The sequence below is a fragment of the Podarcis muralis genome, chromosome 17, assembly GCF_964188315.1.
Source record: "Podarcis muralis chromosome 17, rPodMur119.hap1.1, whole genome shotgun sequence".
In the NCBI taxonomy this organism is placed as follows: domain Eukaryota; kingdom Metazoa; phylum Chordata; class Lepidosauria; order Squamata; family Lacertidae; genus Podarcis; species Podarcis muralis.
This window is the reverse complement of record NC_135671.1, coordinates 26,999,710-27,023,330: the sequence shown is the minus strand read 5'-3', so window position 1 is coordinate 27,023,330 and position 23,621 is coordinate 26,999,710. Positions and strand designations below refer to the sequence as shown.

The 23,621-nt window shown below is 44.1% G+C and overlaps 1 protein-coding gene across 5 annotated transcripts in view; it reads right to left on the bottom strand.

Annotated features, from left to right (window-relative positions):
* Positions 1–23,621, bottom strand: part of ADAMTSL1 (ADAMTS like 1) — a 718,478-nt gene that overhangs the window by 357,478 nt on the left and 337,379 nt on the right. For all 5 annotated transcript variants that reach the window (XR_013391089.1, XM_028711677.2, XM_028711679.2 and 2 more), the window contains 5 exons: positions 20,868–20,979; positions 16,109–16,247; positions 8,866–8,916; positions 3,858–4,062; positions 813–960 (listed from right to left, as the gene is read on the bottom strand). Coding sequence is in view for 4 of the 5 variants with exons in the window: in XM_028711677.2 (XP_028567510.2) it covers positions 813–960; positions 3,858–4,062; positions 8,866–8,916; positions 16,109–16,247; positions 20,868–20,979 (655 nt within the window). In the remaining variant the exon portion in view is untranslated. The remainder of the gene's footprint in view (positions 1–812; positions 961–3,857; positions 4,063–8,865; positions 8,917–16,108; positions 16,248–20,867; positions 20,980–23,621) is intronic.

Here is a 23,621-nt window from a genome sequence, read left to right as displayed (position 1 = left end):
GCAACCTAGTAGTTCAATAGCACGGCAAAGTGCAAGTAGATAAATAGGTACCGCTCCAGCGGGAAGGTAAACGGCATTTCCGTGCACTCTGGTTTCCATCACGGTGTTCCATTGCGCCAGAAGCGGTTTAGTCACCCGAAAAGCTGTCTGTGGACAAACGCCGGCTCCCTTGGCCTGAAAGCGAGATGAGCACCGCAGCCCCCTAGTTGCCTTTCACTGGATGTAACTGTCCAGGGTTCCAGTTACAGATGGGTAGCCGTGTTGGTCTGCCATCTCACTATACATGACAAAGCCATTTTTCACCTTCTCACCCCTTGCTTTTTCCTGTAAGACCTACTGCAGTCGTTAATAGTCGTCAACAGGCTCATCACAGCTATCTGCCAATCACCCATCCCCACCCTCCTCTGAGTAATACCCCTCCCCACCTTCTCACTATATAGAAGGATCTGGCAACTTCTGTTTCAGTGTATCTGAAGAAGTGTGCATGCACACGAAAGCTCATACCAAGAACTAACTTAGTTGGTCTTTAAGGTGCTACTGGAAGGAATTTTTTTTGTCCAGGGTTCCTTTACCTTTACCTTACCTTTTACCCATGTACTATCTGAAACCCAAGGGGTGCATTGGTTGCCAGATGTGAACCCCCCCTGCAGCTCTCCTACCACTATATTGGCTGAAATTAAACCTAAGGCATCACCTCTCAGACATCTGACTTATTGGTGGAAATTTCCTGCTACCGGGGTGGCAGGGAGTACATGTATTTAGAGGGAGAGAGAGAGAAAAGCAGGCAAGGATTCTTCTGCCCTGTGTTTTACCTTTGGGCTTGTAGCAAGGAGTGGGGACGATGCATTCTTCTTTGATGTGAGGCTTTGTTTTAGCAGTGCAGCCACCGGTATGCATCCCTCTGTGGTCAATGCACAGAACCACCCGGTATCTTAGGCCTTGGCCACATGTCACTGTGCACTGAAAGGAAAAACAATGAAAAAAGTATATTCCTGAATAGCCAGACTCTGCCTTCCTTTTCTAACCCTGCTTGCCCATATGGACAATTAGCAATCCGAACCAGAACAACACCATCCACCCATCCTGGCTTTCTGATCATGGTTTGTTAGGAAGAAGCAAACCACAACTCTGGTTTATGCGTAACAACAAACCATGTACATACAGTTTATTTCTTCTGCTCATACCTGGGCAAGAGCAACAGGGCAGAATACGCTAGCATGCTGCTTAATCCCAATTAGCCGTTAATGGTAGCGTTGCATGGGGGGCCCACAGAGGTGATTGCCCTGGGCACAAAATTGTTAGGGGTGCAAAAATTCAGCACCCGGTGCTGCCTCAATACAGCCGTGCGCTTCCGTTGCTGGGCTCCATTGAAAACAGCTTCTCCATGCAAACCAGCAAGTGACCTCTCCAGACAATGGAATGACTTCTTTTCTTATGTCTACGGCTATGATCTGCTGGGTGATGTGGACACCATTAGGCAGTTGAATGTGCATGCATACTCTGTCCATTTCTCTCCCTCCCACCCTGCACCTCATGGCCTTGGACACTGGCAACCCATGCTACACCACTGGCCACAAGCACTGGTTTATAGTTCCCAATGTGTGCTTGGTGTGTGACTGGCATTCTGAGTTAAGAGGAAGGAAGAAGAGAATATGATGGTTTGGATTGTTCATAATTATTTGGTAGATAGGTCGTCTCCTTCCTTCCTTCCTTCCTTCCTTCCTTCCTTCCTTCCTTCCTTCCTTCCTTCCTTCCTTTCTCTCTCTCTCTCTCTCTCTCTCTCTCTCTCTCTCTCTCTCTCTCGCTATCTCAGTACCGGCTATTTGGCTTGCAGCCACAAGTTGTTGTGCTTACTAACACATCATCACTTTCATTTGTAGTCACTTTGGCTTAGTACAAAGGCAAAGCACTTAATGTTATGTGGTAATCAGTGCGATGTCAAGCTTTTTTGGAATGGTGAATGGTGAACTACATACAGTAGGCTCTGCTCCTTCAACTACTTTCTAAATTATATTTTAAACCCACATGTAGTGAAGGATATTCTTTATGAATGTTCTCCCATGGTGATTTTGTTGGGTTACTTGTAGGAAACACACTAGGATCTTATATTTGCAGCCTGAATACATTTCACTATGTGTATTATCCTAAACTTGCACCCCGATTTTAAAACTATCCCTCCTTGGGATAGTTTTATGTTCTCGTTATCCTCAGCATTATATAAAAGCAAAGGCTTTGTCAGCGTCCTATACAATAAACCGATCTTGTATAGTAATCACTACTCATTTCACAATCGAGGTATAACTGGGCTAAAGAACCAAATTTTGAAATCTTATGCTGTTGAGGCACAGGGAAAAGGTAACTTTCCCACTGATTTATTGTATGGACAAGGCACACTGAGGCAACATGATGACTGAAATTGCCCTGTGCCTCCAAACCCTACACAAGTGCCAACATGCTGCCCTCCAGATGTCATTGGACTACAACTCCCATCATCTCAAACCACTCGCCATGCTGGCTGGACATGACCTATCACTGATCTACACTGTGTTTCGCATGTGCAGTCATTCTATTCTTTATACTGAGCTGCCTTCAGCTATTTACAAACGCTTCACAATTTGCTATTTAAAAACTCATAGAGCTAACACACAGGTTCTGAGCTGTGGGTTTTTTTTTTAAGAAGTCCAGGAGAGATCAGAGCCTCTCTACAGAAAGGTGTCCTCGGATAATGATATGGAGTTGGAGGGGCCAGGTGCTGTCCTGCTTCCCCTGTGGGCTGATATACTTGCATGGAAATGGAAGATAAAAGAGCAACCTCCAAGATTCCTAGACTGCCGTTCCTGTGCTGATCTCTTGACATTCCTTCAGTGTTATACTGATACTCTTAGGCTGACCTAACCTCACTTCCTCTCCCTTCTTCTCCATGCCTCCCTTGTGACCAGAGGGACGCTTGGATCTCTCTCCATCTGAGATGCAAGCAAATTAGCTAGAACTGGGGATCTCTCCAATCAAGTTATAAACACAGATTTTTATTTATTTATTTTACAAACTCAGAATCTCAATGTGCTTCTCCGGGGTGTGTGTGTGTGTGTGTGTGTGTGTGTGTGTGTGTCAAGTACAGTGGTACCTCAGTTTATGAACTTAATCCGTTCTGGAAGTCCGTTCTTAAACCAAAACTGTTCTTAAACCGAGGCACCCTTTCCCTAATGAGGCCTCCCGTCGCCGGTGCCCTTCCACTGTTCAGATTCTGCTCTTAGACCAAGGTAAAGTTCTCAAACCAAGACACTATTTCCGGTTTTGTGGAGTTTGTAAACCAAATCGTTCTGAAACCAGACTCTTCTTAAACCGAGGTACAACTGTATGTTCCTCCAGGGGGGTTTCTGCATGGTTAACTTCTGCTGAGCATTTAAGCTCTCGCTGCCATCAGCCACGGTAGTCTAAAGAGAGGCTGTATCCCACTTTTCATAATAATAGCCTATCATAATAGCAATCTACCCTTGTTCATTCCTTGTTGGGCACATTCGTGAAATGCACCACAGGGCTTTATAGAACTGAGAGGGCTAATAAGCAATGCTGCAATATACAGTGGTACCTCTGGTTGCGAACGGGATCCATTCCGGAGCCCCGTTCGCAAGCTGAGCGGAACGCAACCCGCGTCTGCGCGTGCACAGGTCGCGATTCACCGCTTCTGCTCATGTGCATGACGTCATTTTGAGCGTCTGCGCATGCGGCGAAACCCGGAAGTAACCCTTTCCAGTACTTCCGGGTCACCGCAGGACGCAACCTGAAAACACTCAACCTGAAGCAAACGCAACACAAGGTATGACTGTAATATATACGTATTTTAAGAAAACGGTTACCGGAGACCACTCCTGAGCCAACCACTTGGGGCAATCGAAGATGTTGCAAGGCTGGACAATGGGCATCTTGGGAGTGTACATGCACTTCCATTCTTCCACAGAGCTGACGAGCCCCTGGATGTCCTCTTCCACACACGAGATTGTGCGGCTCTGAATGCCTCCGCCGCAAGAAGAAGAGCAGGCGGTCCACGGGGTGCTTTCCCACCTGCAAAACAAGATTCCAGTCAGGGAAAAGGCTGAGCATCCGCGCTTTCTCACTGCATGCATCTTATGATATATTGGCATTTCTCTAGCAGCAGCAGCAGCAGCAGCAGCAGCAGCAGCAGCAGCAGCAGCAAAGCACAACCATGTCGGTTGCTGGAACAATTACATCAGTCAGTATTTCACCCATTACTGCCTAAGAAGGACAAAATTATTTAGCTGGTGAAAGAATTCGCAGCATGACATGAACGGAAGTAATCTGTGGGTTCAGTATGCCTTGGCAGGGGGTCACCCACCTTTATGGGTCTGCGGACACATTTGAAAATGGGAGAAACTGTTGCAAACAACCAAGAACACATTGCAACGTTGCGTACTGATCAGCGCCTAGGCATCTTCCCTGAATCGCCATTTCTCAGGAGCAGCGCATTTCCGCAATATTCGAATGGTGAGATATTACTGCTGGGAGAATGCAGTTCCTGCAGTCTGGAATGTGGCAGTGGTGTGCATGTCAGAGGCACCTACTAGATTCTGCCTGAGACACCAAGCGCAGCTACACCACATTGTATGTGCCATGCTCAGAGTGCTCAGCGATGGAGCTGAAAGGGAACGGTCTCAAGGCAAAGTACATTTGTCAGTTTCTTTCCTGGCAGAGGGGTTTCCAGTTACCGTATTTTTCACCCTATAGGGAGCACCGGCCCATAGGTCGCACTTATTTTTTTTTTTTTGGGGGGGGAGAATAAAGAAAAAAAAAATTATTTCCCTCCCGAGCCCCAAAGAGCAAAGAAGCCATGACAGCGAGCGGGATGGATCCTGCTAGCTGTCCTGGCTTCGTTTTTAGCCTCGGGGCTGGGGGTCCAGGAGCGAAGGCGAGGTTGGGCAACCTCGCCATCGCTACCGGAGCTTGCAGGGCTGGGGGCGGGGGAAGCCTGAGCTTCCCCTGACCCCAGCCCCCAGCATGGGTCCAGGCTGCTATCCGCAGCCCAAGGCTTGCGGATAGCTTCCTGAAGCCTGGAGAGCGAGAGGGGTCGGTGCGCACCGACCCCTCTTGCTCTCCAGACTTCAGCGAAAGCCTGCATTTGCCCCATAGGACGCACACACATTTCCCCTTCATTTTTGGAGGGGGAAAAGTGAGTCCTATAGGGTGAAAAATAAGGTAAGTCTTTGAATCAATGGTCAGCAATTAGAGGGCTGCCCTGGGTGCTAGTGTGCTAAGCCTTCAGTCTTTAACCCCTTCCATGCAGCCAGTGGGCAAGTACAGTTATTACGGATGCAGCTACGACTCCCACCACATCCAGCTATCCTTTTTGTGTTGGCAAGCAGGTGGGAAGAAGGAACAGACAGCATTCCCTCAATGCTGGGTCTGGATTTGGCCCAGCAGCCTATATAGTTGCTAATTCCTACATTAGGTAGACCCAGTCATGCTATTCAAGCAATTTCCCAGGTCACATGTACACTCAATGCATGGGGCATGCTTACAGCCCAAACCACTAGCACTGACATCTATGCAGTGAGCAGGACATTTGCAGCAGAGTCCCCATGTTAGTGTGAATTTTGATGACACAGGGTTTCCTATCTGATGGAGAGCCTATGTACACAAAGTTGTAAATGCAGAGGCTTCCCTCTTCAGACATTTCATTGAATGTGCAACATTGGTGGCAATGGCCTGTAGCACAGTCCCACCTCCCTGTCCACACACCGAGTGGACGAACGTGACGACTATCTGAACAGGGCTATTGTTAATGTGAAACCAACAAAGGACTTAGGCTACAATCCTAACACCACTTACCTGCAAGTAAGCCTCACCGAATTCAATAGGACCTACTTCTGGTTAGGGATACATGGATCTTTCAATTTCAGTTTCTCTCAAGCTCCTAATTTTTCCAAACTTAAATCCGGTTCTCTATATTCCCACAATAGTTTGTGATTTCTTGTTTAAAGTCCTCACAAAAGGCCATCAGCATTTTAGCACAAATTTATTTTAATAAACAACTTTCCATACGCTATTTTGCCCAATATACAATTTTTGCAATGCAATCTCCCCTAATGTAATGCATTGCTGTATGTGATTTTTAACATACATATATGCATTTTAATGCTTAGTTTAGTATATAGGTTTTTGTATACATTGCTTGGCTAGAGCACTGCATTGAAAAATTTGCAGAAGTGCAAATTTCAAAGTGTGGTAAGAATTCATCTCTACACCACCTTTTTTGTTACCCAGATGAGGAATAACCACCTTTTGAATAAACCACAGAGCCAAGGAAACTATTTCCAAGTCCAGCATCCAGATTTAGGGACCCAGCATTTATTATGGCTATTGTAATAGGACAGAATTCACTCATTGGTTCTGTTGTCTGTTCAATATGTGGTTGTTCCTCACCTGGGTAACGAACAAGGTGTTGTACAGGTGAATTCTTACCATGAAAGGATGGCTCTGTTTGGGCTTGCTTATTATTTTGGAAAGTTGGTTTTAGGTAAGATTGCCTTTACGTGGAAACTGAAATTAATTCCTCCCCTTCCCTACATCAGTTCCAGTTCCCATGCAAGACCACTCTTTGTGGGTGAAGTTCTTTGTTGACTGAGAAGCAATAGAAGCAAACTGATGGAGGGAGAGACACCATCTCTCACAGCACAATTAATTTCCTCTTCCGTTAAGTGTAGGCCTGGGCATCATGCTAGTGATTGTGGATAAAAGTTTGCAAGGCAGGTCTGCATAGGCTACAGTGTGGTTGGGCTATACTTTGAACTTAGCATCTAGATCAGGCATAGTTGCCAGCTCCTAGGGGCCTGTGGGATGCAATCCACTGGGAGCAGTCAAGTACAGCATTCCTTGTTTTGCTAGAGTGGACATGCAAGGGAATGTTTGGTCCAGCCAATCGAAACTTCCTGTTCCTCCTAGCCTGGAGCATCCTTCTTCTTGCATGTGACTAGTAGGTGGGCATGACCTTTCCCGACCTGGTAAAAGGCCAAGGCATGCTGCCACTCTCCTTCTTTTCCATCTTCCTTTCATCCTGTGAACTGCTGGACTGCTAGCCTGCAGTCACTAGGTGAATCTCCCTTATGGGGTAAACCGTTTTTATACATTTGTAAATTTAAGCCTAAAGCCTGCCTTCAGGGATCACACTGTGCTCTGCCTGATCGTGAGTAAACTTTCTTTTTATTGCTTATGAGTAAGACTGTGGTGTCATTGTTCTTTTAGGAGGGATTCAAGGGGTCTTACCAGGAAAATATTAGAACACATTTCAATCTGGACAAGCCAGATTGAATCGTGTATTGTCTTAAGAAACTCACACAAGTTTGCAACTAGTTTTCTGCTGTGTAAAGGGGAATGCACTCTGCTAAGTAAAGGAACTTGCTAGCACAAGTTAGGAAGGATATCAATAAATAATATATCCTCTCCTGCCACCCTGAACATTCCCACAGGGCCGAGGCTCTGTTGTTGGTTTTTTGTTTTAGGGGACCAGGTCCCCTCAATGTTCATGGGACACTTGGCTCCACCCTCTGGCTCCTTGTGATGTCACACGCATGATGTGAGAACATCACATTGGGCCCCCTCAATCTTCTTGAGAAGTTGGCACCTCTGAGATCAGGACTATGCAGACCTTGTCTGAGGCCAGGTATATTGTTCGAATAAAGCTGTAAACTCAAACAAAAGGGCAGCCGGTCTCAAGTGGGGGCCCTCAGCCAACTTAGCCCACCAAAGCCCAGCCATTCTAGTTTCTGAACAAAACTACAGCGGCATACTTTTTGCATTTACCATTCATTTGCATTCCAATGAGAAATGCAATTAGGTGCTGCGCAATTCACCAAGCCATTCATCCTTCACAGTCACTTTAACCTTAATAGCATAATATATGCCTTACAGACACACAAACACAAACGCACACAGATGTTTCTCCCCAATCAAGCTTGTAATCGGCTGAATGCTTCAATAATTGGGCTCAAGGTTGCCTCAGAATAAACACACGGAAGAAAATACTTGCATAAGTCACATCAATAAGCCAAAGAGAATTAAATAGATTCTGCTTCAATTTGGCAATTGTTAAAGAGTAAGGCCTTAGTCGCAAAATTCTAAAATAACAAGCTTCTAGCCAATTAAGACTCATTTATGTTGCTTAAAAGATGAATATGCGAGAAATAATGTAATATAGTCATGCAAAAATGCCAAAATCTGTCAAGAAATATGGATTGAGACAATGGCTTTTATTGGCCCCATTAGCAATTAAACTGTAATAACCTGGATTGCTATGTTAAAACTAGAGATGTCAGAATTTGTTTTCAATTAATTGGTCTTGTTTATAGCTGATTATATAACAAGTTGAATGGCAGTATTTTGACTTTTAACATATTACGTGAAATTAATAATTCTGGAGAACACAAACACTCTCTGTTGCTATAAACCTTTACCTTAAATGAACTGCCTTCAATCAACAGACTGTAATTGCCATTTTGAGAAAGATCCAGTTAAAACTCTGCCTCTCAAAGTGCCAAACATGTGCCCACATGGGGAAAAGAAAGGGAGGGCAACAGCTCAACATTTTAATCTCAGTCTCAATTGGATATTTCAGTGACAAGATTCTTTGGTTTGTGTGATAGGCGATTATCATTCTTTGCAAGAGCTCCAGGACACGAGAAATCCAGATTTCAGTATCTCACGTGTACAGAAAAGCAGGAAGCAATGAAAACAAAACACAAGACCGCAGGCCCAGAGCGTGTTTGCAGATCACTACCACACTCTGTTAAGAGTATCAATCAACCACAAGCACATATCTGCATGTTTGTTAAATAGAGAAGCTGGTTTACATACCGAGGAAGAGGATGGTAGAGGTCATAGGGCATGATCTGCTTGTATCCATCACTGTTAGGAACAATAATGCCAACCCTCTGAGTAGAAGGTACACACAATAAAATAAACACTAAATGATTACATTATACAGAGACATAGCATTAAATAGATTATTATGTCATTTTACTCATGCGGCTAAAAATCTAGCTTCAAAGACTAAGGAGGCAAGCAAAAATTGACATTGGCACTCAACATTTCACTTTGCAAAATATTTCATGAACCATTTTTTTTAACCTATTAGTTCATATGGCTCCCACAATGTAAAGTGATTTATTTATTAAATGCAGAACAGTTATGTTCTTAAACTGAACTCAACAGAGTTAATGAGTAAGTGAGGGAGAGAATGATGTGTTTTGCATCTGTGGGGAAGGGGCGCAGAACTTGTGAGCCTCCAGATGTGCTGGGAGTTCAGTTCCCATCCTCACTGACTGTGGGCCATGCTGGCCAGGGCTGATGGGAGTTGGAATTCAACAACATTCAGATAGCCAGAGATTCCCCATTCCTGGTGCGTGGAAAAGAAGAGTTTCTCCACTCTTACAAATCACAAACAGCAAGGAGTTATTCTGTCTCATTAAAAACAAAGCCCACCACCAAATTTTAAAGGTCAACCTAAAAAGTAGGGATTTTGTGCTGCGAAAAGAGACATATTCACCATTACTTGTTGACAAATAAAAGGACTCTGTCGATCAGTAGGATTCGATTTTAACATCTCAACAAGGTGGGAGAAATGTTGCCATCTTTGTACTAACCATAATGTTGAAGGATGCTTCCACACATCAAAGTTAACAGGAAAACAGGAAGCACAAACAGGAAGTACCTCACTGGAGCGTCTTTTTGTTGGGGATTCAGGCTACTCATGCTTCTCTTGCATGATAGCGATCCTGCTAGTCCACATGGTCTAGCATCCATCACAACTTGGATCACTCCTTGTTCAATATGGTTTCCAGGTCACCAGTGCTATAATTTACATTATGAATCCCCCACATTTACAGGGATGCCCCTTTACGACATCATAGCTCATTAGCTTACGAACTAAGCATTGATAAACCAAAGACTGGGCCAAGTGAAGCGAATCTGCAACAAGGCTACATAGCCTGTGAGGCAAAAGTACGTCTTCTAATGGATCACTTCCCAAGAAATTATAAAGCAAGCAAACAATACGGATGAATAACAGGAAAGCATCAGTTTTCTTTAAGTACTTGTTTGGCTCTTCGGTGCTTTTAGTTTGCATCTATGTGTACTGCTGCATGAGAGGAGGCTGAATGTAAAAAATGGGTTTGTTAGACACTAAGGTGGCAGCATATTGGCATCCTAAATTCTAGATGGCTAGTGAGGAACCACATTGCTGCTGGAGACCAATCCTTCGCTCCGCCATGTTGTCAGCCAAGAACCCAGAGCCCAAGACCAAAACACAGGGTTAATTGTTTTGGCAACAGCAAGAGCCCAGAGCCTAATTCAGTAAAGGCCACAGCAAACCTGAGTTTGCAGAACTACCTGAGAAGTGTGCGGGGAGCGTGAGATGCCACAAATTTCCTTGAAGGCAACATCCGGACCACTGGGCACGTGATGAAAGGTTAGGGGGCTCAGAAATACATTTAAAATAGAGCTGTTCATCTTTGTGTGCTGTCTGTCGAACCCTGAATTTAGGCTGCATCCAGGTGCAGGTTATATACACTGCTCCTTGGTGGGGCTCTTAAACACAGGGCTGCAGCAGCATTCCTGAAAGGTCAGGGGTGCAGATTCCAGGGAAACAACTCTGCACATGCAACCAGACCCCCTTGCTGCAGATGTTTTGTGTTGTACAGATGGACCTCAAGGGAGGCGTGCACACCATCCAGGGCTACTCAACATGGGCCCACTCTGTGCTTCCAGATTCTTCGTCTGAAAGCCCCAGTACACCCCAGATGTTCCACCCCAATGCGTATGAGAGCTCAATGACTTTTTCTTAAGCAGAAGCAGTCCTGGGAGGCTGCAGTTTTCCAAGCAGAAGAAAAGCAAGAGGAAATGAGGTGCTTAACCCCTTCTTCTGTGGCTGTCTGCTCAAGATCAACCTACACACCCACCCCAGCTGCTCCCCTCTGTTGGGGTTTGAGGCTCTTTCAGCAAGTCTGAGGAGGAAGGGCCTTGCATATTAGACTGCATTACGGATAAGGACGTAAAGCTGGAAGAGAGTCCTGACAGGATGTTTTCTTAACTAATTAGAGAGGTCTTTTCAGTTCATTTCAAATTGGCAAGTTACGCTGGAAATTTCTTAACTGCCTTGCTCTTATTCTGTCATCACGTTGCTGAAAAGTATTTAAATAGATAGCAATTATGAGGCAAATATCACAGTCAATCTGTATTCCTGTTTCCACTAAATTCGTGATCAGAAGAGCAACGAGACAAGTATTTTGGCACATTGTGCATACGGGAAGGGCCTCTTTGTCAATGCCTGCAAGATATGAGTCCTTAGCAGTCTCGGTTAGCGGTAGAATGCTTTCCGCTGTGCTAGCTGCCCTGCAACTGGGACTCATAAGGCAAGCGAGCTCCCACATGAGACCTCAGACTGCCAGTCAATAATTAAGCAGCAGAATTCAATCTGGAGGGCAGTGGGTCTGTACTGCGTGCTACTGTTGAATGGTTTCTTTAAATTTTAGGTTTCATTATTGTTCCACAAGATGTGTATGTTTTTAGGGGCCAGAGCAAATAACATGACCTAGTTTTACATCTGTGAAGCAGTATAGCAGGTGCTGTTAAGATATGTTAATTAAGCTGGGTATAGTATATAATTATGTTGGGTATAGTATATAAAGAGCAGCAAGTAGCTCTCTCAGTACCCTGGTGGATGGGTCACACTTATTGATATAATGTAATTTAGTGTAAAAGGAGTTTTTGTTTTTGTTATTTGTTATTAAACCAAGCCAAAGTTACTTTTGCGTTTCTTGAATGTGTGGTCTCCCCAGCACACCTTCTGCAGCCAAACTAATCTGCAAATACAGTGGTACCTCGGGTTACATACGCTTCAGGTTACATACGCTTCAGGTTACATACGCTTCAGGTTACATATGCTTCAGGTTACACACTCCGCTAACCTATAAATAGTGCTTCAGGTTAAGAACTTTGCTTCAGGATAAGAACAGAAATTGGGCTTCGGCGGCACGGCGGCAGCAGGAGGCCCCATTAGCTAAAGTGATGCTTCAGGTTAAGAACAGTTTCAGGTTAAGTACGGACTTCTGGAACAAATTAAGTACTTAACCCGAGGTACCACTGTAACCAATAGTTACAGATGCTGCTTTCCTGCAAATTGGCTCCACCTCTTTGTGGGGACACGTTGTGGGCGAGCCACCAAGCCTCCCCCCCTTAGTGTGGGGGGCGGGACTGTGTCCCACCTTACGCTGGGGAGGCCCAGCCACGCCAGTTAGCCAAGCGGCCAATCAGGCGGCTTGGGGAGTGTGGCTGGGACCAATTTAACCCACAGCATGACCTTGAACTGGCCCTTTTCAGCCTTGCACCGCAGATTTCCTGTCCTCTCACCCTTTGTTCAGGTTGCGTCATTGGCCTCGCTATGGACTTCGGTTTGTTGCCATTGCGGGGCCTGGTAGGACTTTTTCCACTTGGCAAATTGGCACTCGCCATTTGGTTTTCACCTACCTCGTGGCAATCATCGCAACTTTGTAAGGTTTGGTGGTTAGGCATTGGAATAGCGTTGGGTTAGGCACTGGAATACCCCTCTGTGCTCAAGAGTATTCCGTTAAAGGAATCTGGGGGTGTGGATATTGTCCAAAGCCTGGGGAGGGGCTAGGGCCATGCCACAACCCCAGTGGGAACCCAGGGGTCGATCCGCATCGGCGGGGTTCCCCTACTGGAGGTTTACCCTTACCAGACTCCCTGCAAGGTGGGCAGGAGTCAGATATAGTCTGTTGATGCCAATGCCTAAGCCAATACCGCTCACATTCTGTAACCAATAAAGTTGTGGCCTAAATTTTGCACGTTAAACATTAACCTAAAATTCTGTGTCCTTGTGTCTTTATTCTCATGGGGGTGGCTTGGGGGTTTTGACACGGAAAACAGTATCAGCAGAAGAACAGTTGTGGGTTGTGTTTGTTAGCCTTTCCCCCTGCACCTCTTTTCAACCCCATCACTTCCAAAAGTCATCCTTTCAGCCACTTTCCCACTAGATTGTGTTTCCAGCACAAACGCAAGAACCCATGTAGAGGAAAACTGGCTGTGAGGAATTCAGGGGAAAGGGTTAGGCACAAGTACATTGCATACCCCCCCACATTGCTTCTCCACTACAAATCCCATGCTCCCAACTCTGCTTTGCAGTGGTGACCAAGTGAGAAGCGCCATCATTTTTTTGGTGACTGTTGTCATTAGTGTTTAGTGGGTCAAATGTCTTCTCTCTGCCATTGTGATCGTGCCAAATATGGATACTCAGCGGGGCAGTGGGGGAAATGGATGAACCAAACCTATGCCAGGAAATGGATGAACCAAACCTATGCATGTAAAGGCTAGAAGGAATCATTTTCGTTTGTCAAATGTGTAGGTGGGATTTTTTCAGCATTGTCTGTACAATGGAAGGAATTTGAAATAAAAGCCACAAGATGACTTTGTTAGGACAAGCAGAGATAGGGTGGGTAACAGAGTGTCATTCTGGGTGTTAAAAGGTATGCACAGTTAAGTAACATTAGCATAAAGGCTATAATTAATGTGAAAAGGGGGGGAAAAACAGGTGATTTGTCTATCATACACAACCTCCCAGACGCCTGTCTGTAGCCTGCAGTGCGAATAGCGGAAAGATGGATAGTGCAAACACATGAGAAACCCACTCAGATCAAGGGCCTGAGTGAAGCTTATTCTTAATATTGTTGAAAATGGACTAATTAAACCAATTAGCTGGTGGTGGGGGGGCTATTCTGCAGTGCTCTTTTAGAGCAGGTTTCCTGCTGAGGATATATATATTGCTTCCAAGAGCAAATGCAATCATGAGAAAGGTCCTATACTACAGTCACATTACTGACTAAGCCAACTTCATTCTGGTAGGTCCCGTAAGTGGAAGAGAAGACTCTTGCATCTAAAGGACTGCTGCCCTTCAGGATCCGTATGTCAGCAGCCTCACGTTGATCCGTCTTGTATAACAGCAAAAATTACTTCCCTGACATCTGCCCAGAAGTTAGTTTTCTCTTTCTTTTGATATGCATGCACCATGCAGCCACCTGCCTTAACATTTATGTATATGTAGTGTCAGGTTATATATATCAAACTGGAAAACAGCTTTGAAATCAGTTCCCAGAAACAAATGGCGTGTGTGAGCTCTAATATAATAAACATCAAGAAAGGCAAACATTTAAAAATGAATGGCAAAAATAAATACCTAGGCATGTTTAATCTTTATTTTGCAGGCACCACTGACATTTTGAGCAGCCTGCCGTGTGTCTCCCTCTGCTTATGGTACACTGCAACTTGCAAATTTGTGAAAATGCACTTTTCTATTTACCCTGATAATTCAGGCTGGCACAACATGTAGACACTGGGTTGTACCTGTACGCAGCACATCAGTTGTATCTTGTGCTCAATAATGCCTGTTTCTGTTGCTCTGGGCAGGCCAGGGCACAGAGCTATCATGCTACCTGCAACCAATATCTTAGGCAGGCCATAGCTAGCCGATTACAGTTTGCTTTCCTTGCTCCTGTTAGTGCTACGGTTTATTATAAATCTGGTTTGTGGTCATGTTCTTTGCTGGAGGCCAATTCTGCCTTAATTGTTAACTTCTATTTTGTGCAATCTCTTTCCATATTGCTTATCCTTTTCAGGCAAACGTTTAACATCACTGAATGTTAAATGCCCCGCTCATTGTATTCTCAGAGCTCTTATTTTATCTGTTTTTTGGGGGGGCCCTTGGCCCCTCAGTCCCTCCTAGATGGCACCCGTGGCTGAGTTAAAGAAAGCTATCAGAAGTGGACTTTTGTGTTAAAAAGATGTGAGCTCAGGTCTGGTCCTGGAGACAAATTCCTAAGCTCAGAATATGCTCAGAGGCACCACGTCTTTGATTCTAACCACATGTCTTTTGTATCTCATTCTGGCAGTTAGACCTTGAGGTTCTAGAAAATAAAACCAAAGTAGATCCAACAAGCCTGAAGTCTGTCTCTCCCCTGGTCTAACAAGACCCAATTCACGTTATTTTTCTGTGTTGGCAATTGATTATTTTTTTTTAAAAAAACCAAAACTAGAAACACACCATAAGGTTCCGAGCAGAAGGAGTGGGAACATTTAATCAAAGGTCAAAGGTGACAAGCAATAAAGCCCTGGTCAATACTTAATTTTCATGAAGTGCCCTTTTCAAATTGGAAGAATATAACGTTCAATAATACAAGGTGGCTGGAATTTCATCTATATTATCATTCTAATGCTATCAGTATTTTTCTCCTTTCAACCGTCAGAAACGCTTGATGAAAACACAAACCAACAAACCTTCTCCTCATTGATAAAGTTGTGGATAAATGCCAGTGATATGGGATGGGCATTTCTCCAGAAATGTTTCCACAGTTATATATCTCCCCCCCCCCCACGCCCCCTTGCTCAAAAGAAAATTATCTTTTTCTGAAAATGCAGCTTCATAATGACTGGAAGAAGACCATGCAAAATTGGGGCAATTGCAAAGTTGTGAATTAGTTTTTGTTCCCAGGTAACCATCCCTAGAAAGCATATATAGTTAAGTTTAACTGCGGAGCTCCTTCTCCGTGCTAAAATGAGCATATCTTCAGTTTTCAGTGACTTCATTCTTTCTTAAACTTTCGACAACATAAGGACACGTACAGTATGCTATTGATCTCTCTCTCTCATACATATATATATATATATTCAATAAATATAATTTCCAAGTGCATAACTAAATTACTTTGAATATCCCACTTTTCAGTGCAATCCTAAAAAACATGCCTACTCAGAGACATCAGCTACATTAACAACTCTTTCAAGAGTTGTCCACCACATCTACCTCAAAAATGCTGAATCAGATCCCAGTTAATTTACTATACCAGAACAGAAAATGTCCTAGGATTCCCCCCCCCCCTCAATTTAAGATGTTCCAATCAATGTGGTTACATTAATTTGTACATGCCGGCTGGATAACAAGCTATTTGCAATCCTCTCAATATCTAAACAATAAATTAACTGGTCTGATTTTGCTCAGCGTAAACTATCTCAAAATCGTGAACGGACTTACCTGGCAGGGCAAGGATCCAGGTTGCACTCCTGGAGTTTTGGCTTTGGCTTGATGTTTTCAGGGTAGTAGTGGCAGTATTGGTCAGAGACCACTCTATTGCTTCTCAGATCATAGCACTCGGCAGAAGTCAGCTGGTAACCTTAAAAAAAATCTAGACTCAGAAAAGACAAAGACAACTACACAACTCTGAATTAACTTGCAGTGCTAAGGTTTGTGATACTGGGCTAAAATACTAACCAGAATGTACTTGCTAGCCTAAAAAGACCTTGCAAGTGGGTCTTAAGAATGTAAATATAGGTTTGTTCCAAACGTTCTTTTGGTCACATGTATCACTAGAGCTAAGAGGCTAGGTACAAATTAACAAACCTATGTGGCTGAGTCGTGATGGAGTTTTTTAAAGGTATGAAACACAACTTTGGGAAACCATTATTTAGGGAGGAGAAGCAGTCATGGAGAAGATGCTTAAGGCCTTTCTCACATGCATCCAATCGTAACAGCCACCCTAAGCGGCTTCCCTCCACGTGGTTTCCAAAAATGTGACTGGAAGTCACTGTTAATTTCTCAGCTATCTGTGAACATTTCATGTAAACACGTTCCCCCAATAATTATTTACACACACGAAATTAAAAAGGACAGGTGGCCCATTGCCTTGCAATAACTTTAACTATTACATTGTCACATATCTTGAGGCCTGAACAATTTATCAAGACAATAGGTGAAATCCTGTTCTGCTGTTTTGCTCATGAAATGGCTGTTGATCCAAGAGAGTCATTCCCTAATGGATGAGAAGAGATGATTTTCTCTTATTCTCATTTCCCTACAGGCCCTTGACTCTCGCCCACAATGTTTCGGAGGGTCCCCCCCCTCAACCCTCTGAAACAGATTTCCAGGGAGTCCTGCAGTGGGGAAAGGAGAACCGGCAAGAATTTCTTCCCCTTCTCTTGCATTGACAGACACCTTCACTGGATCAAGAGCTATTCTGCACGTATAACAGCAGTATTGGATTTCGCCTATTGCCGAAGCCTTTCAAAAAGAAACATTCGAAAGTATCAGCTTCCCAGCTATTGTTTTATTCTGGGGATTTTATTTAATTCAAAGTCACTGCTGTATATAAAGTATAATTCAGAGTTAACAAAGGTTGGTGGATACTGTCGATGGCAGTTTCCTTGAGAGGAACAAGAAGTTTATAGAATGCTTGTCGTTGGCCCTTGCTTTTCTTAAGGTGGAAATTGATTCCTTTTGCCTCTTCTTGGTTAGCTGCATGCTGATGTCAACTGCAATATTATACGGTTCTCTTTTATAGAGGGTTAATGCCCTAGGCTGATTTCTGTACAACAACCTCAGATTCTTAAGCTTGGTGCTACAGAAATCTAAAATGATAAAGTAGTAAAGGAAAGTGCAAACTTCCCCCAACTGCTTGTATCTTTCGGGTTGATTTATCTTTCCCCTTAAAGTCCAGCTTTTGCATTCTGCATTACGAGTCTCCTTCTGAGCATTTCCTCCCTTTCCCCCTGTAATTTCCCATATGGGAGTATCGACTGTTGTGACCTAATTTCAATTACCAGATACCAGTTCTCTCTAGGTGCTGCTATCCTTGACCACAAAGATTGCATAACTCCCCCGGAGGCTGTCATGACAAGTCACTGTGACAATTCCTTTAATGAAATTGTTTGAAAATCGTTGGAAGAGGCAAGGGGAAGTTCAAATAGCAGGCTTCTTCCCAGTGCACTAGGATTCAGTACGCCTGCATCACATACGTAGTACCCAATATCACACCTCAAGTTGCTAACTTTGCCCTTTCATTTGCCTTACTGAGTCCAATAAATTGGATCTCTTCCTCCAATCAAATTGCAGAGCTGATGATGAGTTATGGAATCAAAAGCACATGCTGGATACATTAAAAGTAAAAACAAAAATATAGCTCCAAAAAGCATGCAAATAAATAGACCCTGTTTCTGTAATATGGCTAACTTCACCTATAGGGTGAAATTTAGGTGCATTTTTTTTTTTTTTTTTTGTAAAAGGAGCAGTTAGACAAATGAACACGTTCAGTAGTTGTAACAGTACTGAACTTAATTCTCTCTTCAGGGCAACTTTCAAGATTATACTTTTCAAACAGGATTTGGAAAACACGTAGGGGTGAAATGGGCAGAACATCGCTGATATGCATCTTTGTAAACCTGGAATCTCCCAAAGGAATTGTGCCATGCACATAATCTGAAGATAGTCAGAAAAGCTTTGTGAGATGTTTCCTCATATTCATATTGAACATTTCCGAAATTAGTGAAAGCCATGACTTCAGTCCTTCTTTGGCAACTGCAAATACTTTCAGAACATGCATATATATCTATCTCTATATTTAACTTGGGATACAGGAACTGACTTTCTAAACAGAGAAGGAGAGATGGTTTACAGTATAAGAGTGAAAAGCAAGTCATTAATCAGTGGTACTGATGCATCCTTGTGGACCACACTGGAGTTATAAATAGCAATGAACCACCTTCTATAATTATCCTCCACAGAAATACACTTCCCTTGGGACAGAATGCTGCAAATGAGATGCAGTGTTTTTGCCAGCACACCTGGGAAAAGACTCACACACCAGCAACTTGGAGAAAGGTTATATTTATTGAAACTTAACAAAATTCGAGGATCTGCAAACCAACAAGCTGATTCACCACATCAAAATATATTCAGGACGGGGAAGCTCCCTGAGGGTTAAACTCCCTCACGCCCAATGGGCAGGATGAGAGGCCTTGCCTGTGATGGAGCTGGAGAAAAGGATTCAAAGGAACCCTTCCTCATGCTCAGAAGGCCCTGGAAATCTGGGGTCTGCATGCACACTGTGGTGTGGTTCAGCGTTCACCCCAGGATGCATGCCAAGAAAAAGGGAGCCCCCAATTACCCCAGCAGAGCAAAAGGTGACTCAGAGCATCCTTAACCCAGCACTGCCTCATTTGATTACACCTTAACTCTTGCCCAGGCTAATCGCCAATTAGACCAAATAAAGTGTGTTCTCCCTCATGGAGAGCATGTGTTGCAGTGGGGGCTAGCAAGACACCCCACTGTTGCTGGGTGGGAAATAAGGGAGTTGGCCACCATTTTCAATGAGATTCTTGTTGCTGGGGAGATTTATAGGTTGCCATTTCGTGATTGACAGCCTAGGTTGATAAAAGCCCTGTGCGCAGCATTGAGCTTCCTCTTTTCGCTGCACACATCGGATCAGCCACCCACCCTCCCTAATTTAGGGTTGTTTGCTTGACCTTGCTATGCCTGTGATGGGGTCGTCTGCTTTTGGGGCAGGGGCCAGGTAGGATTTTTGTCTATTTGGCTGATTGCTGGTGCCATTTGGTTTTTGCCTACTGCGTAGCAAATAATCACAACTTGTAAGGTTGTGGTAAGGCATTGGTTTAGGAATTGATTTGTGGAGGGGTATGGATTGGCTGTGCCTGCCCCTCCAATGCTGCTGCAAGGGTTTTCCGTTAAAGGAATCCAGGGGCTCGCCATGCTTTTGTCCGAACCCCTGTCAAGGGGCTAGGGCCATGCAAGAGCCCCTGGGAGCATTTGGGGAGAGGTGAGGGCATGATTCCCAGCTCCGTCTCTCTCCCCAAAATGTTTTCCATTTCTGACTTCACGTGCGAATGTCAGTCTGTCCCCATGCGGGGTCAGATAGCCACAACCAATGCCTAAGCAACCGCCCACATTTTCTGTATTTTAATAAAGTTGTGGCCAAAATTATGACAGAAACCTTAAGCAAAAATTATGCGTCAATTGTGTTTTTATTTGGGGTGGCTTGGGGACCTCGACAAGCAAACAGCGCTACTCCAAACAAGACTCGCAGCAGCATGAAGCAGGCAAAAAAGAAGAGCCCAAGGGCAGTTGAAAGGGCTTCTTGCCCCCCCCCCCCAATTTCTACTTTGCCCCTTTAACAGGCAACTAGCGGAGTCCATACTGCATAGGGAGGTGGGTTGGGTGCAGAAAAAAGGTAACTACAATATTTAGGGAGTGGAGGGAGCTCATAAGGCAAGTTCTCCTCCCCTCTCTGATTGGCAGCAAAAGCCACAATTCTGGGGCAAAACAAGGAAGTTTTTTTCCTGGGGGAACTAAGATGTGGCAAATCAGCTCCCATGCTAAAAAGGTAAAGGGACCCCTGAACATTAGGTCCAGTCGTGACTGACTCTGGGGTTGTGGCACTCATCTCACTTTATTGGCCGAGGGAGCCGGCGTTTGTCCGCAGACAGCTTCCGGGTCATGCGGCCAGCAGGACTAAGCCGCTTCTGGCGAACCAGAGCAGCACACAGAAACGCTGTTTACCTTCCTGCCAGAGCGGTACCTATTTATCTACTTGCATGTGCTTTTGAACTGCTAGGTTGGCAGGAGCAGGGACCAAGCAACAGGAGCTCACCCCATCACGGGGATTCGAACCGCCGACCTTCCGATCGGCAAGTCCTAGGCTCTGTGGTTTAACCCACAGCGCCACCCGCGTCCCTAGCTCCCATGCTAATTGGGTGTGAATGGCATTTTCCAGGCACCTTTCCTAGAGGTAGCTGTACTGTACAGAAGTACTAATCAAATACAAATCAACACTCCCCCCCACCCAAGCAATTCCTAACAGGTGAAATCCATTCCAAGATGAAGAGTCAACAAGAGTTAATTCAGAATGAGCGAAACTCATCCCCTTTTTTTAAGCAACAACAACTTAACCTTATGTATATTGGTACAGAATGCAAATCGCTATAAACAATGTTAAATTTATTACCTCCACCACAAGAAGCGGAACAAGGAAAGAAATCAGTTTCTCTCCATCGGTGAATAATAGGTTGGTAGAAAATGAACTGAACCGTACTGTCGGCAGCACCAGCGTAACGGATCTGAAAAGGAGAAACGCTGCAGGGTAAAGTTGAAAGGTATGTAGCGCAGGTATCAAACACCTGTACAGTTCACAAAATATAATAAAAAACACGGCTGGTAATATTCAGAGCAGGAGAAACATATTACACCTTCTGCTGGAACTATGTCAAAATGTATATACAGTGGTACCTCGGGTTAAGTACTTAATTCGTTCCGGAGGTCCATTCTTAACATGAAACTGTTCTTAACCTGAAGCACCACTTTAGCTAATGGGGCCTCCCACTGCTGCCACGCCACCGGAGCACGATTTCTGTTCTCATCCTGAAGCAAAATTCTTAACCTGAAGCACTATTTCTGGGTTAGCAGAGTCTGTAACCTGAAGCGTATGTAACCTGAGGTACCACTGTACAGAAGTACTAAACAAGGGATGCATATCAAAGTAAATTAGGCAAGCTTCGAATCCTAAAGCAACAAAACAACACCACCACAAACTGGCTTATAAGAATAAAACCAAATTTACTAGAATAATAGCTAGAATAGAGATAGACTTGTGACCATTCAAGCAACAAACATACTAAGCTGCCTTGTTAATATACAGTTGTACATTTATCCACTCCATGTTTACAGTATCTCCAGGCTTTGTTTTGCACATGACACCTTAGTATGTTTGTTGCTTGAAAGTCTATCTCTATTCTAGCTACTATTCTAGTAAATTTGGTTTTATACTTATAAGCCAGTTTATGGTGTTGTTGTTTTGTTGCATTATTATTACTGTTACTATATTTGGTACTTTGTGTATATACTTTGAGAATCTTAAAGCCCTATGCGGCCTAGGACCCTCGTACCTATGGGACCGCCTCTCCTGGTATGCCCCACAGAGGACCTTAAGATCCATAAATAGCAACACTTTGGAAGTCCGGAGCCCTGAGGAGGTTAGATTGGTCTCAACCAGGGCCAGGGCCTTTTCAGCTCTGGCCCCGGCCTGGTGGAACGCCCTACTGCTGGAGATCAGGACCCTGCAGGATTTGACATCTTTCCAAATGGGCCTGCAAGACGGAGCTGTTCTGCCTGGCCTTTGGGCTGGACTCAGTTTAACCCCCCCTTCTTCTTCTTTTTTTAATGGAACCCCTTATATGTGATTTGTATATAAATTTTCCCTCGGCTCTTTTTGCCGGCCCATGTAGGTCCAGCATGGATAGTTGGCCCCGGTGAATATTTGACGTTTTCTCCCCTTATGGCTACCACTAAAACAAGGCTGCATTTTAAACTGTATTCTAACTTACATTTTAATCAACTTTTTGTGGTTTTTTAAAAAATGTTTTTACTGTATTTATATTCAGTGTTAGCCACCCTGAGCCCGGTCTTGGCCAGGGAGGGCAGGGTATAAATAATAATAATAATAATAATAATAATTAAATGCACTTTTCCATTTCCCTAGCAGTAAAGGGGAAACATGGAAGGCAACAGGGAAGTCGGCACAGTGGAAGTACACTACCAGCGACGAATGGGGTGGGGGACAGATACAAAACCAATTGCATTATATTTGAATTACTTATTTCTTCAGGAAGGAAGAGGAACGTAAGTACTAATAAAATAGCATTTTAGCTGGGGGGGGGGAATGGGGGAACCAAGGCAGAAATGCTTCAGGATACGTTGAAAGATATAAGAGTTGCACTCTACTGAGGGAAAGCTGGTCTTTTTAAAACCAAGATAAACAGTGATGTCAAATTCCCCATTGGAAAATATATATATACAGCTGTAGCAATGGAGGAGGCCTCTTGTATGGATTAATATCATTTTGTTGAACATGCCATAAACAGGATGTCCAATTCCTTGAAGTAGGGTGGTACATTAATCAAGTATGGATCTGAACTTAACGAAAAGCCCCGCTGACTCTTGGGAACCAGAATGGTATCATGTGAGATGCTATTTGAAATCTCTTACTGGAATGCGCAGCAATGAAAGCTTTTGTAGCTTAGAGAGAGAGAGAGAGAGAGAGAGAGAGAGAGAGAAGGACCAACTACGTTGCCTGGACCTGAAAGGTCTCATGTGTGAGGTCCTAGCCAGAGCGTGATAAATGAGGAGAGAGATTACACAGGGACTAGTTGAAAGGGTTGAGTAGGTTCCACATCCCAAGTTGGGAAGACATAACAACCCAGATCCCCAAGGATTCTTGTCGTGTTGTCTGCTTGATTATCTGTCTTCTCTGACACAGAGAAAAGGCAGATGCAGATCAATCTCCTGAAATAAGTGGGAAGTTATTCAGACAGCCAGGAATACACTGCAATTAATCACAGATGGAAAAATAACATTACTAGGTGAACGAGGCAAAAGAAATCAGTAAAAAAAGAAAAGAAAAGATAGTGTTTATTGTTTCATAAAAGCTGGATAGGCTTTGGGAGAAGAAGAGACTATTATGATTACCGTGTTGTTTGACAAGAGGTTAGACCTGGGTTCTGCAGCCCGGAGGCAGGTTCAGCTGTTGACTAGGCACACATGTTGATTCTGCTGAAAGCTAAATGCTGTATCCTGCCTGCACACCCATTTTAAAACTTTGGACTACCTCTAAAAGCTGGGGGGAGAATCCACAAGCCAGGAAGCCGTGTCCCCATGTTGAAAAGGGAAGCATCTCTTCTCAATTCCACATTCTGACTCACGATGT